The 20,660-nt window shown below is 37.7% G+C and overlaps 1 protein-coding gene across 3 annotated transcripts in view; it reads right to left on the minus strand.

Annotated features, from left to right (window-relative positions):
* Positions 1-5,108: 5,108 nt before the first annotated feature.
* LOC122984536 (glutamate receptor ionotropic, kainate 1) overlaps positions 5,109-20,660 on the minus strand; it is a 31,090-nt gene continuing 15,538 nt past the window's right edge. The window contains exons 5-16 of one of the 3 annotated variants that reach the window (XM_044355049.1): positions 20,096-20,149; positions 19,478-19,651; positions 18,521-18,664; positions 13,546-13,653; positions 11,687-11,728; positions 11,205-11,318; positions 10,907-11,110; positions 10,591-10,814; positions 9,282-9,400; positions 8,842-9,059; positions 8,034-8,259; positions 5,109-7,907 (exon numbers count right to left, since the gene is read on the minus strand). In XM_044355049.1, the coding sequence (XP_044210984.1) occupies positions 7,618-7,907; positions 8,034-8,259; positions 8,842-9,059; positions 9,282-9,400; positions 10,591-10,814; positions 10,907-11,110; positions 11,205-11,318; positions 11,687-11,728; positions 13,546-13,653; positions 18,521-18,664; positions 19,478-19,651; positions 20,096-20,149 (1,917 nt within the window). In that variant the 3' untranslated portion in view covers positions 5,109-7,617. Of the gene's footprint in view, positions 7,908-8,033; positions 8,260-8,841; positions 9,060-9,281; positions 9,401-10,586; positions 10,815-10,906; positions 11,111-11,204; positions 11,319-11,686; positions 11,729-13,545; positions 13,654-18,520; positions 18,665-19,477; positions 19,652-20,095; positions 20,150-20,660 lie in introns of those variants that run through there. The other 2 variants (XM_044355050.1, XM_044355051.1) reach the window with 2 other exon arrangements.

Here is a 20,660-nt window from a genome sequence, read left to right on the forward strand (position 1 = left end):
TAGGAGGGTATTTCTTAAAATTAAGCTTGTTTTTTCTCAGGGAAACTCATAACCTGACTTAACTTTGATGGCTAAGATAATTCTTGTGCACACACCCCCCTCTATCCTTCTTACATCTACACACACTCACAGTTCTGAAAATAAGACGTTTCTTTAATCTTAGTTTAATTAGTCTATCATTATAATCTTGTCACGTACTGTATTGTTCTACAATAATGCTGTTTCTTTGATAAAATATGCACAGACAGAACTTTTTACGGTTGATTACAATAAACTGTTACAGCTAACTTAACTTTTCATCAGCATTATTTGAATGCCAATGCATAGTTACAGTAATAACTATCACTCTTCTCCGATATTTGAGGAATGGTTCCAGTGTATCTGTTACAGCTGAACATAAGAAGTTATGTTATTTGATGGAAAACGTGCCTTATGCAGTAGTATAGTATGAATTCAGAAAGATAAAGGTAATCTTTCTATATTCTTGTCTCAAACACTGTTGCACATTAATCCAGATCGAATTGAACTGATGGCATTCTCTTATGTTTAAGTCTGTCTGCACGTTGAGTATTTTTATTAAATGCTTTTATGGATTACAGATTTAAATAAACAACATTTTGTGTACTATTTAGTGTTTCATTTCATCAAGCAAGAAGTGAGGGTGTTTTCCTCTCTGCTGATATACTGCACAGTACCACACTTTGGCCACTAGATGGAAGTACCACCCTGCTCATCAGTTATTATGATCTTTGACTGGCAGTGTGAACGGTTCATTCTGAAATTTCTCTGCTGGCATTTTCTCATAGATAGCTATGTGCAAACTCAAGGATTGAAAATTTACTTTTATCCACAAACTTTAAAAAAATCATCCAGAAACTAAGTTGACCCTGAGCTCTAAATGAGGAACTGGAACCAGGTTCAGAACTGTTTGTGCTGCCATCAGCAAAATGACTTTGTGGTCTAAAGGATCATGTGCACATTGCACATGGTTTTATGAACATGAGTGGAGATAAAAAAAACTTCATGTGTTTCCAACTAATAGCAAAATTATGGACTAAATTAGGGCTGAAATTAAAGGCAAATTGAGATTAGGGTGATAAAGGGACCTACGCTATAAACCTTATAAAGTAAAGGTACCGAGAGACTCTGCATACAGGAAATTAGAAAAAGTAACCCAGCAGTGCACACTGAGTTGGAATACTCATCATGCTGTAGGTGGAAAGACGCCTTGATCACATCTGCCTGAGCTACTAGCATAGTATGAGTAATGCTGCTCTCCAAAGACGTTTCAATGACAACTGTTGGGAAACAATCTGTATCATCCTCATCTGTTTAAAAATAAGAACGCTAAATCTGTCTGGAGTGTTTCTTATTATCATCTTGACTCTCTGCCTTGCATTATGTTAGCCCAGTTCTTATGCAGACCCCTTGTTTCTTGGCACATGGGTGCACGTTAGTCATCTCATATCAAAATATAAGAAACTTTTTCTGACAAGACAAAATGTTTGATATCATGTGAGGCTTACTGTCATTACACATACTCCTTATCTCACTTTTATTTTTCTGCTTATTTTTGTATACAAGTTAAATATATGTGTATAATGCATAGCACAGCAACATCCTCAATCCACAAACTTTGTTCAAAGACGCACCTTTAAGCAGAAAACATCACAACATAGTGTCATCACTGTATGACAATCCATTTGATTGTTGGTTGTTCACTTTGTGTCTGTAGACCTTCAACTAATGGTCTATGTGGCTGTAAATATCCATCTTTGAGCTGTTCAAAGTAAACTGGGCTTATCGTTTGTTAGGTTTAAACATGTTGGGGTTCATGGAGCTATTCTGTGATTTGACATTGGTCTGAGTGTTCCCTCTCATTTCAAAAAGTAGAGGACCTTGTTGCAGACTTGGACAAACAAACCAAGATTAAACAACCATTTTATGAAGGCCATTTTAAATCTACTTCTGAGTGTGGGCAGTGCTCGCCTTGTTGTTTTGTGTCCTTTAAAATAGGTGCAGTAAGACTTAGGGACGATGAAAGAAAAAGCAATCTCACTGTGTTTTCCTTAGAACACAATCCTCAAGGTTAAAGTGGTAATTACATCCTGAAGTGACTAATAAAACTTATACCTATCTCTGAGAAGTCTACTCACACACATACACACACACACATGCGCATGCACACACTGACATATAATGCTGTTGCATCTAAAAGTCAAAAGGATTAGATGATGATGATAATGCCACAGACATCAGATATCATCTCCCAGTGCTGCCATGACACACATCTGTAGAAAATCCTCAAGTTGATGCTTGTCAAAACTGGCATCACCTTCAAGTATCACAGCTCTCCGAAGCATTATGAATGGGACCTATTTCGGAATTTCTCCCTCAAAAATTAGGATTCTTCCCTGGTGTTTGTATCTTTTATGCACAGTTTAGATTTTGGAGCATTGTAGCGCAAAAAGTAAGATTATCCTCTTTTGCAAGCTACACAGGAAGAGAGACTTGATTTGAGGAAGAAGCAGCTGTGCAGCATGGCAAGGTCAGAGGCCCATAATCCGCGGCCTCATTCATGCGAGATTAAAAACCTGCTCTGAGTTCTGATTAAGAACGCAGGGTTAGAAGATTAAAGACCAGCAAACAAAATGAAAGCAGTTTAAGCCCAATCCTGGAATTCATCAGAATACCAAAACCTTAAACTGTCATTACAACGTGAGATTAATGCAAAGCACACTTGAACTCTGTATCTGTCTTGATATATCTTCTGTGTCAGAGCCTATATTTCCTTTTTTCCAAAAATCTGGATGATGATCTATCACTTTGTTCTGTCTTTTCTCTACACGCCACTTCTCTGGTGAATGATTTTTTTAAATGATGAAATATTGTCAGTATGAATTGACACAGATTACTGAAAATATAATCACCAGTCCTTTTTAATTTATTGTTTTGTCAGATACTGAATGGTTTTATTTTTATAAATGAATGAACCTACTTTTCACAATGACTACTGTGATTATCCTCTGAAAGACAAGAGTCCTGAATAACTTGGGTAGCAAAGATTAGGAAACAGGAGGCGAGGAGGAAAACAAGGATTAGAAATTAAAACATCTGGAAGTTAGCTTGCTTGTACAATTGCTAAAGCAGAGAGAACAATAATATAATCAACAAACAGTATTCAATTCAATGTGGCACTCACGGAGCTTACTGGACTTTTCCTGCAGGCTAATGCTTCCTGATTTTCAATGCCACAGATACAAATGTCATTTAGTAGATCTTGCTAGACAAGCAGAAGCATTGTGAGATAGATTGCAATTGCAGGATGATGGTTGCAAAAACAACTTGTCCATATCCACTTTCATTTTCAGACAAACATGAAATTTCCAGAAAAGCACACAATCCAATTGTTGGAACATCAGAACATTACAAACCAAAATCCCTGATATGATCACACTGGTGGTGAGGTCTTCACCTCAGTAAACACCAGATTATACCCTGATACTTGAATTAGCTTTTAGCTTATTTACTGTAAAAATGCATGTTACACTAATAAAAATAGTAGCACCACAGTGACCTCTGTTGTAGACCCCTGAAAATAGAACTCAGGAGTGAAAATCCATATAGTTTTCAAGTTTCTCTATCAGGGGTCAAAATCCTAGAGAAAGACACAATACTTGTATAATCAATCCCAGCATAAGGTCCATGACCTTCTTGCCACACAACATAAATCTTATAAGCTGTTGAGCTACTGTATCCTAACTGATTACATGCTGCAGTCGCTATGAACTTCATTTTGGGGGTAGTGCAGAGAAGGGGGCTGTATCCCATTGACAGGATTATATAAATGAGGACCATAATACTGTAATCTCCCAGAGAAATGAGAGAAACCAGGGGACATACCAACCCTAGCTAGCTAGCACCCTGGTCTTCAACCGTCAGATTAACAAGCAGCTGGTTGTACCGTGACAGATTACATTCACACTTGTTTTCTTGTCTGAACCGTCCTCACTAACTTGCAAGTATAACACTGGCAGCACAAGGAAAACTGCCTTTCAAGATCTATCAAAGAAGCCATACCGTACTGGAGTACGACTATTTAACAGTCATGGGGAAATTGCCAAAATATATCAGTGTCAAGAGCCAGCTGGAGAAGCAAAAACAATTCTTGCAATTCTGTCAAGTACATTGTTTTTAACTGACTTCAGTGCTCTGGGAGTTAGATTCAGCATTGCATCATTTTTAAGTTTAGCAGTGCTGATATTTGCAAAGTTTAAAGAAAGCCATCATTCTTTGAACACAGTTACATTCTGTAGGTTATTCATGCATTTGATGTATGCTGCTGTCAACTGGTTACAATTGAGAAGAGAATATTCCAATATTTGTTTATATTATAATTCACAGCTGAGCAGCCAGAATATCTCATGTCCACAACTGACAATTAGATCCAATTAGCTGCTGATTCACTTTATTTATTGATTTAAACAATACTAACTAAACAGTCAAGGTCAGTTTAGTCAATGTTGTCGAATGTAGTCAAAAGGTTTCATTTGTGCACCTCAGTTGAAGCAGTTGGGTTTAATAGGTTTTGTTTAGAGAATCATCAGACTACAAATGTCTTTTGATGCGGCTTCAAGGACCTGATTAAATGGATGAAAATGGTGTTCGTTTAAAAGCAATCCACTGTCCATATATCAAGAACAAGGATATATTTATATGTCATTTATTTTTAAAGTTCATCTTTACTAATAAATTATATTAATGAACAGGACTGAAATGAAATGAATTAAAGAACCTAATATCCTTGATGATGGGTGCACACCGTGTCCTTTTTTAGGTTGTTGTTGTGTTTTGTATTGCAAAAGGAACATACTGTGTAATCCTGCCCTCCCCTTGGCTTGGATTTATCTTTTCATTGTCATGTGACACTTTAAAGAGATTCCCAGATCTTCAATCACAGCACTGAACGGAATCCAGTGCTGAAAAAGAATAGATATAATAGGTGAAATTTTTAACATGTTGTTTAAAAAAGGAGAAAGACAAAACAGTTGCCAGGTCAAAATCAAACAATGCAGTGGACTTCTTCAAAAGAGTTACAGTTTATTGTTTAATTTTGACCTTGCATTACACTATTTCAGTGACTGAGACATCTCCAAAGAAGCTAGAACAAATAAGTGTTTGCCACTAAGAGCTAAGCATTGTAAACTACTGTAATTGCTTGTATAATAGTTCATATAAAAACTCTGATAGTACCTGAATAGTTAAAATTTGCACCAGATGAGTCCTGATTTCATGTCAAAATGTTCTGTGTTTTGTTGATGAGAAATAACAAACTCAGTTTAACATTTTGAATTTAAATCTTACATTCAAATTGTGCCCAGGAACAGTTAAACCTTTGCATATTAAAGTCAGCTCTCCAGTGATACTAATTAGATAGTCAAAACTGTAATGTCATTATGTGCATACTAGTGATGCTCTATTGACTGAATGACTGCAACACTGACATTAGATTCACATTGAATGTTTGGCCTTACTCATCCAAATTAGCATTATTTTGAACAGCTGCCTAATGAAAATTATCCATGTAACAGTCATAATTACATTTTCCATCTGCTAATTGATTCACTGCAGGGATTAATGATGGGGCATTGGACAAACATCTCTTTTTTTCTTTTCTTAGGAAACATAAAAAATCGGGGTAATGATGGTTGTTGAATCCCAATTAACTGTCCTCATTCATAAGCATAATTAGTTCAAAACCTGAAATTCTGTCACTGACTGTGACGCAAATCCTATAATGTAGAGACAAAACAAGCAAGGCTCAGTGTTACCTGTCAGATTTTAGGGAGGAGTTTCATTACAGCTGCAGGATTTTCTGAATTGTGTGACAGGACAAGTCTCACATTTTAAACCAGGAGTGTGTAATATGTTTTTATAATCCACTCCCTAATGAGGACGTTATTAACAAGCCTAAGCCTGAGTGAGGTAAATGCAGACCTGATCAGTGCTGAAAACAGCGAGAAAGAAAGCTTTTAACAGCCAATGTGATGGCTTTAATGACCACCTGCTTTAACACTGAATCTTTCAATGGTTTAAGTATGCTAGGGATAGCTGTATTACATCCTGTTCCTTGGTAAACCATTAGGGTAAAAAAAAGATACATCAAAATGATGATTTTGTGTGTTTTAAAGTGGTTTAAAAATACACTTCTTCATACCAATCATGCATGAAAAGGATTTGCAAGTGCACAATAGTTTGTTTTCAGAGTCTGGATAACTTAACAATGCAAGCGACACTTAGGTATGCAAAAAATAAGACCTTGGTGATATACAGTGTAGTATATAAGCATATAGAAAGAAAATGTGTAATGTGTTTTCTATAGTGCAGGCTGAAAACAGTAACTATACAAGAAAACTTGAGGGTACTTATCCTATAACCCTTGTTCTCTAATAACATGAGTGAGGAATCTCTACGGGGAACAATATCCTGAGACACTGTAACAAATGTTTAAAGGAGAACTGGGTTACTTATCCTGTAACCTGAGTTCTCTGGTACCATAAATGAAGTGTCTTATGAAAAGTGTTCCCCAGAAATGGCTCAAATGAATGTTTAAAAGAGAACTCAAAAGGTAAAAAAAAATATCACCAATATCATCAATCAAATATGCAAAAAATGGGAAAGACATACTAGTTTTACAAGACCTCAGATCTTCTTGATGTAACGCAAAAGTTTCATGTATGATATCAAATGGTTGTCATTATGTCAGAGTCCCATAAAAGAAAAGGCCGTGCATGCAGAGAAAAGAAGAGAGTACACACCAAAACCAAACAACCAGAAATAAAAGGGTTAAGAATGTAATGTTCTGACATAACTTTAGTCATTCTGAGACAATTCTGACATGACAAAACTTATACATGCATGTTCATGAAATTCATATGATAGAAAGAAAAAAAAAAGTGTAGACATGAAGCAACTTGATGAATCAAATCTCGAGGGAGCGCTCATTCATAAACAAATCGGAAACAACAGTCATTGATAAAATCAAAAGACGTCTCGAAATACATGAGTACATACGAAAGTGGTAAGAAGTGGTGCTTTTATGTCAAAGTTTCTGTGCGCTATAAATATGAAAATCGCAAACATTTTTATAACAGAATACTCTCAAACCTACTGCAATTGTTTAAAGTGACATGACGAACATGCCTCCGAAGATACCACTTACCATCACTTACCCACAAAATCATGGCATGACAATGACATTTTCTTCACACAAAATAATGTTACAATACTTTTTTTGCAAAAAACAGCAAGGCCAAGATGGTCAAGTGTCACGATGTCAGACGTCGACAACCATCTGTCATCATAAAAAGGGTTTCAAATGTATTCTTCCAATTAAGACTAAAATGTTCATGTGCTCTACATCAAAACTACTGAAAACACTAAACTCTGCAATAAAAAGTAATTTGTTTTGATTGTAACAATGCAGTTCAACACATTCAGACTTGAAACAAATTTTTGTTGTTGGCCCAGTGATTATCGTAGTCCTCTGAAGACAACAATTACAACGCAAATGTGTATTTAGGGTCATGACAGTCCTTGATCGCATCCCCTAGTGAGTTAATACTTGTTGTGCCACTCGCACTGGCCGACACTCACCTCCTCAATGTCCAAGTTTTTTCTGGATTTGTAAATAAACTCTCCAATTGCTACAAAAACTGAGAGGACTAGTCCAGCTGCCAACACAATAAAGATGCCACCGATGTTCTCCACGCCCAGAGCACTGGCCTCCTTGCTGTCCTCCTCTGGGCAGCCGTTTCCTCTCCACCATTTTTCTTTCATCATATGCAGCTTGCCTTCCTCCTGAAGCTGCAAGATGGCGATGGTAACTTTGTCTCTGTAAGGAGAGCCTACACAGGAAAGCAGCAGCAGGATAAAAAACATTACTGTCATTACTTGCGACATAACCTTAACTAAAGTGTGTTGCTGTGTTATTGGTTATTGTTGCTGTGTAGTTTCTTGCTCATATGTCTTACCAATAGGGGTTCCCACACCATAGCCCTTTGAATCTATCAAGCCTCCGATTTGTGTGAGGTTGCAGTTACGCTGGCTGATGTACTCAATGCTGGTCGACTCCATCAGAAGAGCGTAATCTGTGGTAAGGACCCTCTGAATCCCCTCTCGGTTGTTTTTCACCAAAGCTGTGTTTTTCCTGCTGCTCATGAATGCCCACATTTTCTCATAAGTTGAGATCTTAGATTTCTGTTGAATGACAATTAGGATTTATAGAGGTTTAAAGCAATGCCTCTTGATGCTCCACACAGCGAATGACAACAAAGAGGTTTGCACAGAACAGATAATGCTGATATATGGTCAATGGTTGATGCTTGTTGCTAATATTTCAAATGAAACAGTATTTGGAGACTATCTGCTGACTGGAGCAATCATTCTGATTCATGGCAGAGAATAGGATGGGATGTAATGTGACAAGTGTGTACAAATCTGCCCAAGTTAATTCAATTTCTTCGGTATATTCAGATATACTGGTTGCTGTGCTAAAGGAAAAATTGCCCACAGGTTTTTTTAAGCCGCATGTATAAGGAAGTTTTTAGGATTCTAAGCTTTAACTCTGTTTTTTCACCAACTGCCCTCCCTTCAGATAGCACATGTCATGTCACTATAATGACTGAGGATTGAAGGCTACAGGGTAAAACTTGTCAGGCTAATTAAAATCAAAAGTGGTGTTCTTGTTTGTGTCCCACCCTCTTTGCTGTACACTAACTTCCCCACTCACTGGTCAGTGATAAGAGGATAAAGTGTATCTAATGATTTTATGATGGTTACCTTAAAAAAGGTCATGGTGGAGCCGTCTCTCACAGCACCGTACTCTATTTTGGTTTGCTTGGCCAAGTCATCTGCAGAGTCAATTGGTGAGTCCATTCTCTCCACAGTGAGAAAGGCAGCCAAGTTGGCAGTGTATGAAGAGATAATGATCAACGTAAAGAACCACCATATTCCACCAACGATCCTTGTAGAGAGGGCCTTAGGCATCAGTTCGGATCCTTTAAGATAACAACACAGGGTACATTATGATTCTAATGACGACTACAACATACAAGAAAAGTAAGCCAAACTACAACCTTGGTTTTTTTTTTTCAGGCACATTATAAACATTATTCTGTGTATAATGTGATGTGATGGTAGAAGCAGCTGTACCAAACTGAAACATTTAACAGGTCTGAAATCAACTCTAACACAAAGTGAAATCCGTTTAGTGAGAATACCTTGCTGCATGAGTGCTCCAACTCCAAACCAGACACTATTTATTAGAGTGAAGTTGTTTTCAACCACATCTGAATCCGGGTTGCAGGGGTGAGGATTGTACCACTCATAGGGAGTAAACCTAAAGGTGAAGAATTAAAAAGTCAATTTTGAGATGACTTTAATGAGACACATGTTAAATAATAACTACCCTAATAGTAAATACATGTTCTTTTCTCATTTCTTGTATAATGAGGGCTGCATTTAAAAATAATAAAATAATACATAACAGAGAGCTTTTGAAAAAATGTGCACCATAATATGGAATAAAGTGGATAGATCATATTGGGCTCTTAGATTGTTTATTTTCTGTTTGAGTGGGTATGTTTGCTCAAAAGATTTGTGCTTCGTCTCGTAGTGGCGCTTCACAATCGCCACGGTCTCAGAACATATGAGACCGTGAACTGCCTGTGGGAGGAATGAACATGTAAGAGTCTGTCCATTCTTGATTAAAAGCTCTGTTTTCGGTGTCTACTTTTCTCTTTTCAGAGCACACCATGTGAAATTATTTTTCTCTGACTCGTTTATTTCTCCGACTGTAGTCTCTCATCTTGTCTCTATCCTGTGTGTGCCACTGTGCGTATCTCACTCACTGACTTGAGTCTCAACGCTTATCAGAATGCACAAATTTGACTGGCATCACGTAGCATCACGTGAGATGATTTACAACTTATGCAATTGGTCTGTGAGTTTCCTGGGCCATTAAACCACATCCATAAAGGCTAGAAAAGCTATGCTGGTTAAAATAGAAACGCTCTGTTGAAATTTCTAATAATTCTCAATAAGTTATCAGTTATAATGAGCTTGCATTCAACACTGCACTCCTTTATAACAGTGATGAACCAACACGTAAAACATTATGATAATGTTTCTCTATAGATACAGAAACAACTCCTGATTGGCTGCTGTATGTTGCAGCTATGTGTCTGCATGGCTGCCATATTGGAGAGGTTAAGATCTGCTTCATGTTTTCTTTTAATGATGTCTTATACATTTCTCAACCAAACAACTTCAAACTTGATACATCACGTCCTTGGGTCCTCAGCAACACACCCGCCAAGGTTGAAATCGTTCAGATGAATGGTTGTCAAGAAAGGACGGACATACATACATACCGTACATACAGAGACTCCTTCCTTTATAGTTTGATAATAGCACATTTTAAGTTTACCAGGTACCTGCATTTTTGCTGCTAATGTATTTTTTAACAAAATATTTAAGTCTTGGGAGCCATATCCAATTGTTTCACTTTTTCCCAATGTGACAGCTTACCTGGCAATGACAAATAACACACAACTGACACCGAGGCATGCCAGCAGCACATACATCCAGATATCAGGAGAGAGTGGGTTGAGGAAGGAAAATACTCCTGGATTGGTGCCATTGGGTTTGTGGTAGAGGATGCTGATCCCCAGCGTCATGAAGGGCTTGGAGAAATCTATCACCTTTTCCCTCACATAAGTGATTGTGAGAGGGGCCACAGCAAGGTCAGCCACCTGGTACAGAGCAAAAACATCAAGTAGAGCCACAGTCTAAGACAGAACATACTGCTGATCATTTGAATGTCCTCCAATATGATCATACTTACATGATCAATGAGTTCTCGCACCATGCCATTCCACTCCCCCTTGTCGTTCTGAGCTCCATATTTACCATCAGACACCAGCTTTACCTCGTAGGAGAAGCCCAAAATATTGGAGAGCTCTTTGAGCAGGTCCAAGCAGTATCCCTCAAAGCGATCATTTCCATACAGCGGCTTATCAGATTTCTTATACATGACATACGGATTTTCCTGGAACACACACGGTACACAGCAGTACAGACTTTAGTTTTATCAAGACTTTCCTGATCAAATGTTGCCTGATAATAATTACTGATATTCATACCAGAATAGTAGTGACAATGAGGGTCCTGTTGGCCATTGAGTCAGTGACATTTGTGGATGAGTCTTTGTTGTTTTCTGTTAAATTAAGGCCTGTTTGGGAGTTCCACACACCAATCTGTAGAGATAACATATGCACATGACAATCTAACAGTGCTGATTGGACAAGGATATCAAAGATCCTTAGTTGCCCGAGTCACCTTTACATGATGAAGCTAAGGAATGCAAAAAAGGGGAAAAGAAACAAAGACTAGGAAGCAGAAATAATACAACAAAAGAAGGAACAAAGATGGAGAGAGTGGGAGAGGGAAAGGAACACAAAACAAAATGTCTTGAAATGTCATGTCTTATAAAGAAATGTTCACACATTCAGTACCTAAACTTATTTATATGAAAATGGGAGACATTACAGGGGGCGTCAGGTAGAGTAAATCAATAAACAGTGTTACTATTCCTTTAGTCTGCGGGGGCAGCTAAAGTACAGACCTTTTTCCACACTTTATTCAGGCGATTGTTGCCCGCGATTGTCTTGCAGAAATAATAAAGAGAAAGCATTTTAATTGCATAGCACTGAACTTAAAGGAAAGTATGACAACAATGCTTACTCTCTATAATAACTCTTAATGATTTTAGACCGGTTGCTCTCACATCGATTTTAATGAAAACCTTTGAAAAACTGAACATGCACTTGATCCCATGCAGTTTGCTTATAGGCCACACAGAGGAGTAGAAGATGCCACAGTCACTTTTCAACTCCATATTTTAACTAGTAGGCTTTTAGAACAATTTGACTTTAGTAACTATATTGTGGGCTGGATTCTTGACTTTGTAACTAATAAGACACAAAGAGTGAGTGTACAGGTTCTCTCCTTCACTGGCTCCCCACGAGGTCTGACACAAATATGTGTCAGAGCAGGCGTGAAAATAGGACTATTTTAAAGTATGCAGATATTGTTAGTCTGCTCGAGGACAATGAGACCAGCCATGATGCTATCTTCAATTAAACATATCTAAAACTAAAGACATGATAATTGATATTAGAAGACATGCCCACACACAGGAAGTCATATACATTAAGGGTCAGACAGTGGAATGTGTGTAATCCTATAAATATCTTGGGACAATTATTGACTCATAACTGAACTTTGAAGCAAACTGTGAAGCCGTGTGCAAAAAGGGGCACCAGCGTTTGTTTTGTTTGAGTAAACTGACCTATTTTCATATTGACAAAACCATGATGACTTTATTCTACCATGCTTTTACTAAGTCAATTTTATCTTCTTCTTTGATGTCCTGGTTTGGAAACCTATCTTTAAAGAACAGAAACTCTCTGAATCCAATTGTTAAATGGTCTAATAGGCTGATCGGTGAGTCACAGCTTAACCCAGTGTCCCTGTACACCAGACAGTTACAGTGGATAACCAGCTCAATTTTAAATGACGACTCCCACCCTTTGCACAGTGAATTCCAGCTTCTTCCCTCTGGTCGGAGGTTTATAGTCCCAAGGTATAGAACAAAGCAGTATAAAAATAGCTTTGTTCCAGCAGCCATCACTCAGATGAACAAGACGTAGCAACACTGCAGAGATGCTATAAAAGTAATGTTTATTTATTTATTTTTACCTTGTATTTTACCTTTTTTATTCTAGCGGTGATGTATTTTAGTGTTTTTATTTTTTTTTTTCTTTTTAAGCCCTGATTATTGGAGCCTCAAGCACTTTATCATGTTTGTCTATTGTCTGTGCTGTCTGTAAAATGTGTGTCAAGATGGATGCCTGTCTTCTCCTACTGCAAACCAAATCTAAGTAACCTGAACCTGAATACTCGTATTTTAACTTTAATGAAAATGTGGAAAATAATAATGACTCTGGTTAGAGCACATAAGTATATTTTGTTGTAGTTTACTCTGCCTTTACTTGTACTTCCAACTGTGTTAAGTTTAATTTCTTTGTAGTGAAGAGATCTGTCATAGACATATAACAGACCTGTTAATGACCTGCCAAAAACGAGAGCAGCATTGTCAGTGTGATTAAAGGAACATCCACAAACTTTTGAGCTCAAAATGACACCTACAACTATTTGCAAGAGCTGTGTGTCAAAACAGTTCAAAAAGTTTCTTTTAAGGTATAATGAGGACAGAAGACTTCAAGATTTCTGTATTTTTCAGTGAGCTATACCGTATGTTGTTTTACAGACAAGTCATCTTTCTGCAAATTTAGAATAAAATGATCTTACAGTGAATAGCAGTGGCCTTGTTTGTCTATATTTTCTACTCTGTGCAGCTCTCCTTGACAGTCTAACATAACAGTCTGTACTGACTGTACGATCGTGGGTCAGAAAGTTCACCTTCTCCAAGCCATCCTCCTTTAGGCTGATGACATCTAAATCAAATTCTTTCCGCAGGCCGTCCGTCTTGTTTATAATTATTTGTCCCGTCAAGCCATTCCATTGTGCCTGTGGCAAAGAAGGAGCAGAGAATACAACCAATGAATCTCTCAGTTTCTTACTGTCATATACATAAATGCAAAATCAAGCAGAAGCCTGGAAAAAATGAAAACATGTCTTTAAAAAAAATGAATAATTGATGAGTGCTCAATAAGTAAAGAACATTGACAAAGGCTAACTGCATCTTAATGGAGATTTTTGCATTGGCTTGATCCTGGAAATAATAAGTGTCTCTGAGTATGTAACATGGTAGACAGTGATGTAAATGGAGCAGGCAGGCATGGCCTCTGTCTGAGTGGAGAGCAGCGGGTGGGCAGCAGAGCTCAGAGATATTTGAATGCACTTGATAATGAAGTGAGCTCAGTTGAATAACAGTCAGGTTAAATCTGTGTTACAGAGGGCTTAGAGAAATGAGCTGCATCTTGATTCTGTGCTGACAGAGGACACTTCTTTATAAGAAGACAGTATAAAGCTATCTACAAATCAATACAACTACTGTAACTGTGCAGATATCCAGCCCAAAGCATGTCATGATCTTAAAATTTTCTGGCTATACTGAAAGTATAATTAAAGGAGCAGTTCACCCAAAACTAAGCGTCTTCATACTGCGTATCAAACCTTCTTATATGAGGATACTGACAAAACTTAACGCACAACCACATTTTCCTTTATGAGGCTGTTGTTCTGATGATCACAGATTGATAAACATAGTTTAGCTGTGGAAACAAAGCATGCTGTGTATGCATATTATTCACCACGGTTACTTGTGATAATCCGTACAACTTGCTGTGAACAGTTTCTTCCCGCGGCACAAAGATGAGAGTTTTTTTTAGTGAAACTGATCACAACGAAGCCTGTAGATTATTGTGAGTAATAATATTATTATGTTTGAAAAGAGACATTGCTGTTGGGTTTTTTTCTGTGTATTTGGAAGAGGAAGTCAAATACATTTGGGAAATAAAGCATGGTATATGGTAGAGGTGCTGCGTGACTTGTTTGTTTTTGATGAACTTACACTGGTCTGCACCTTGCTGTGTGTGTGTTCTCAAAGCTAGAAATTATTGGGGGCACTTGGAGTGACACAAACCAAATGCCAGTGAGCAAATGGCACTTTCAAAAGCTGCAAACCACCGCAAATCATATGAAAACTGTTTTGTTTTGTTTTGTTTGAGGTAAAAGGGAAAGGCTTTATTGGGTCTGTGGATGAACTGTGCCTTGGTGCAATAATTCATTGTTCTTAAGTATGAATGTTTTAGCTGAAATCTGGGTAGTTAATTCAGTTCAGTGCTACACCTGGACCTAGATTCTACAAAATACTCACTCAGTCTGGATCTCAAATCAATTACAGTTGTATTAAGAGAAGCCAAACAACACTGAGCCTTTGTGTTTCATCATCTTGTTGTTTCAGTCCTTAAACAGATACTTACATCAGTTTGCAAATTAAAATAATTCTATCAAACCAATGAATGTAAAACAAGCAATAAACAAAACAATATTGGTTACAGAATGGAATTACTTCATCATCATACCGTGCTGTTTCACAAGCTTTTCATTATGATTTAAGTAAATTAACACTATCTCTGGCACTGAACAAGAGAATTTGTACATTACTGACAGGGGTAGCATCCCACATGACAACGCACACACACAAACATAAGATTCAAGATTAAACTTGATGGCATGATGAGGAACGTTATCTTCTTCGTAAAGTTTCTGACATCCGTTTCTAATACAAATATCTTTAACGTCTATAGAAGGTTACAGGGTATCATTTGGTGAGGTTGCTCTTTGATTAGACCGCTTCACACAGTCTCATTGCACACATCTGTGAGACCTACTTGACCCCTAAGTCCAGATTTATTTCTGTCATTAAGTCTCTTTTTAAATCCCCACCAATCAAAAGTGTCTCTGTCTCGACCATGTGTTGGTGTCATTACTGTACATGTAGTGATGACATGGATCTTCTCGGATTGTAGAATCCAGATGATATAGAGGATGAGAATGAGATGTCAACACACTACTGAAATCTCACTGAATATCTATACTGGACTGGCAAATCAGCACCATAGCGAGAAAAACTTCATTTGCTCTTTCCACCTCTGCCTCGGGCCTATATACGCCAACGTCACAAACTCTTAACATGTGCATATGTAAATTTTAGGAAAACAGTCAAAGTGCACAAAGCTGAATCTGATTTTCTTGAACTGCAAGCACTTCCTGAAACTTTATCTGCAAGATTTCTAGTATTAAATATATGATAGAGCAGTAATTCCTGCAGGCGAAACTGCATTTTTGCCTTCCCTCCGCCATGAGAGCAGAGTGCAGACTGAGCTACAGAGCAGCACGCCTGGATTCAGCGTTTTGCTCAAGAGTACTTCAGATAATACTTCACAGCTATAATTTAAGATGCAATCTTGAAGAACTGCATCAATGTTTTTGTATGTTTTAACTTAAATTGTGTATACTATATGCATCATTTAATATTTCTGATTTTTTTTCTACCATCCAGGCAGTCACAGGTTTATGTACAGTATCAAAATCAGCTTGCAGAGTCTTGTTAATTACTTGTGATAAATGATCAACCACAGTGAACAGCACGTATAATTAGATTGTTGTTAAATTTACATAATCATTGTGTGATAATGCACATTGATTTGATTGGCAGACGATAAGCGGTGCAAATTCAAACAAGAGAACCAATCAAAAGCAACACACATTTGAGCGCATACTGCCAAATGAATGGAGCCTGTATTGTAAGCCATCCTACCCTTGATGACTTTGCTGACCCGTTTGCTCTGAAAATATGCCAAAAGAAGGCATTCCTGCACAACGAAAAGATGCAAAGCAACAGAATGAATGTTATATTCTACAAATAAGCTTTTTACTGAAAAGAATATGTTTGGATGTAACCCCTTTCTAATCACCAACATTTTGATTTGTAACTGTAATTTAATTACATATTTTTTCTCAGTAACTGTAACAAGTACAATCACATTTATTTTGTAATTTAATTATGTAACACCATTACATGTAAACATGGAGTTACTAACCAACACTGGTAATAAGCCAGTGCAGACTTTTCAAATCAGCCCTGGTTCATACCTGTAAACCAAACATGGAAACAGGGAGAACGCTAACGTAAAGCCTGACTGACATTATAAAATAAATACATGAGTCAGAGTGAAATAAAAAAACAGAACCTGAATGCCACACTTAGCTCTGGTGTAAAATCGGAGTTGCTACAAGGTCAGCAATGTGACAGACTCCTGAACCACAGCAGACACTGGAAATTCATCCATTGCTGGACAGTGTGATCTACTCTCATCTCTAATAAAAAAAAAAACTCTCAGGAGCAGAGCAACTAAAGCTAAAATTTTATCACTTGAGTTCCACAAGTCAAACACAAGACTTCACAGGTTTGCTCAGGTTCAACAGAATTACCAAACAATGATGACAGAAGTAAGAATAGACAAGATGCTCACTGTAACAGATTCAGGAAAGTTTCAAGTCTCTCAAGTTTATTTTCATACAGTAATAAAATGAATGAAAACCAATCTTGATGGCTTCTACCAGTTCTTAATATCAGTTTCATTGTTTGCCACTAACCTGTCCTGTCACTTCAGACCATGCCATTCCCTCATTTCCATGTCACCTGATCTCCACCTGCCCAAAAACCTGCCACATACACACCTCAGTTCCCTGCCAGATTGCTTCAGTGTTCAGCCATTCTGTTTTCACCCAGTGACAAACTTTGTTTTGCACTTCAGACACAGTAAACTTAGTTTTAGCTCAACCTGCCTGCCTCTGAGTTGTGCTCTGGAGTCCATTGCTTTTACTAAGCCTAACCAATGAAAAACTATATGATAAGCTTTGGAAAATATTTGCTGGTAGTGTAAAGCACATATGATATGGAGTAAATGGGTTAAAACATGAAAAACACCAGTATGGTCCTTTAAATTTAATGCACTGTAATAAAAGGAACAAGATATAGGATGCCATGTTTATTGAGCATAAGACAGTATGCAGAGAAATGCATCATTAATCCCTAAAGAATAACATTTTATACCTCAGTGTGTTTAATTACAGACAATATCTGCTGAGGCCATACAGCGAAAAAGTTCATTTACTCACACCCTGCTCTCTGGGCTCTTTGGCTTTGCCTGTGTCCTTCAATATTCTGTTCCCATGGGCAATTGAAAAGCTCATTTGTCAAAGAAACATCTAATTAGAGAGTGCAATATAACAAGGGAGGCGGTTATTAAATTCAAATTAATATATCTTAGCAGAGTTGAGAAAGTCCACAGTTAAACTAAGACAATTACCTCTGAACAGGCTGCGTGATTTTCAAAGATTTCTGCAAATGTTTGCTTTTAAATGTGTTCTTGTCTCATTGTGTTCTTATCCCGTCTGCTGTCAGATCAACACTTTATAAAGAAACTAATACTTTTCTTCATTTTCAATAAAGCTTACTATGACAGCCTTCATAAAATGTTGTCAGAAGGTTCAGTGAGGACCTAGAATGAAATTTTGAACAAATAAATTTCAAAATAAACTCTGAGGAATTGTCTAAAACAATGTTTTTGAGCTTATTCTCTTTTGTACTACATGTTCATGTAGAAACCTGCAGCTCTCATCAGTAGTCACCTGACAACTCACTAATCTAAGAAACCTCCAACATGAAGCTCATGACGTCAATCCCTATCTCCTGAGAAAAATTATTTTGAATACAATAGTCACACACACGTTCATCATCTGATTTCTAACTCTATTATTTCTGCTTCTGCACCCATGGAAATGAAATAGAGGCAGCAGGCTGTGAAACGGATGGATGGATGGAGGAAGAGGGGTTTGTCACACACTCATAAACCAAACTCACGTCTTTGAGCATGTTCATGAAGCGTGATCCAAAGCGCCAGGGTTTGTGTCGGTGGCACTGAAGGGAGCTGACAGTGATCTGGGAGGCGCGTTGCGAAGCAGCAGCCACCATGTAGACAGCATCGTACATCAGAGCTGCTTCAGTCTGAAAGAGACGCACGCCCATCATCATCACCGGGGATTACAAATCACCTCAGAACTGTTGATGTACAGGCATAGTATGGTTTCTCTAAGTGTACCCAAAAATGCAGTCCTAGTTTTACAAACTACATGGAGAGCAATCAAACTAACCACAATCAGCCACAGTGCGCGCAATTTGGTGAGCAATTTTATTCAAAGTACCTTTCTGATTGTACACACAATCAGAAAGCAACATGGTGGATTTCCGTATTCTGACTCAAGTGTGGGCGATGAGGGGCTCCAATTAAATCTGTGTAAAGGTCTTGTGCAGTTTCCCAGAATAGGTTACGTGTTTATGTATTTATATATATTCTCTCAGAGTATAGTTTTTGGCCATGTTTGACAGGCAATGTTAACATTATGTAAATAAATAACACATTAACTTCCATTTGATTGATTTCCCTCTGATTGTGGAATTTTTTGGAGGGAAATTATGTTTATTCCTTTACCTAAAAATGTAAAGAGCTGGGAAGCTTTAATGACTGTAATCAAAACAACAGGTAAACAAGGAAGTGTGGAAATCAAATGGTCTGTTGTTCTCAGCTGCAGCCAACATTCCTTAGTTAACAAGCTTAAAGACGGTCCAAATGTTTTTCTATTTATGATTTAGCCTTGTAGAAAATGAATGGGCTTCAAGAGACTTGTTGAGCATGTTGTGTAGCACTGTCACAATCCCATCAGAGAGGACATTGTTAACATTGGTGTCCCTACTGAGAAACATACCGTCTGCACTTGTTAACCTCAAGAATGAAAAGAGTGAAGTGAATGGTTAACTCACCGTCATCATTCCCTCCATCATTCCAGTCTCAGCTTTGGAGGGGGCCTGCAGTCGCTCCATGGCCCACCTCTCCACCACCGAGGCTACCTGAGGACTGTCTATGTTTAGCAGTCTGAACCCCGTCATGTTGACCCCACTGTAGCGGTACGGCTCCAGGTCGAGGGCAAACAGGTCCTGCAGAGACACACCAACAACATTATCAGTGCAGAATTAATGTGATTTTCATTAACAGACCGAAAAGTAGAGGTGAGTTACTCAGCAAGGGTAAATTTGATTAAAACATTGGAACAATATATAGTATAATACCATGGAATTATACCAAGGGCACTGAAGATATCCAGCAATCTTATTATAAAACAAAGCACAGATGTTTGAGTTCATCTGCATAATCTTTGCATGACAGAATCTCTAGGAGGACACACACATCTAAACTTATGAAGGTTAAAAGGACACTTAATTGACACAATGGAACAGTGTGTAATTATTATCAGATTTTGCAGTCGAGTTTCAATAATAAACCACAAGATTCAAAGGTCTTGCTCATACTTTAATAAAAACAAGATTTATATGTCATTAAGATTAGATTTTGGAAAGGTGGCTTGACAACATGTTTCTTACCAGCGTGGTGAAGAAGAAGTGATAATATTCAGTCATCATCCCCATGGACAGTATCTAAATGGGATGTGAGACAGGATATGGTTCAATTTTCCCACCGACTATAAATTAACACCAGAGTTTTGTTCTAGCCAGCATAAATAATCTTTTCTTTCCCTAACAACATCCAACCTTATCACTATCCCGTACCCTGGGACTAATTACACATTTCATCCATTTTCTGAATTGCCTCATTTTATATTGTTTGCATGCATTGCATTAACAAGTATCTGAGTGAGTATATGTCACAATTTGCTCATGTTAGCGTTGTGTTTCCAATTAATCTTCTGTGCAGCTTTTGGTTCTCAATGTGTATGTCTAGCTCTGAAATAGGCTCTGCTTGGATTTGGAAACGAACATAGGATTTCTGAAGGGGATAGAATTTGACTAATCTTGCACATAGTGAATATTAAACCAAAAGCAATTCAGAAAAGCCAAAATAGCACAGGGAGTATGCTCCATTGAAATATTCAAATAGAATGTCTGACAGACTATTGTATTTTAGGCATTAAGTTAACTAAGCTGTGAG

This window comes from Thunnus albacares, chromosome 6, assembly GCF_914725855.1.
Source record: "Thunnus albacares chromosome 6, fThuAlb1.1, whole genome shotgun sequence".
Lineage (NCBI taxonomy): Eukaryota > Metazoa > Chordata > Actinopteri > Scombriformes > Scombridae > Thunnus > Thunnus albacares.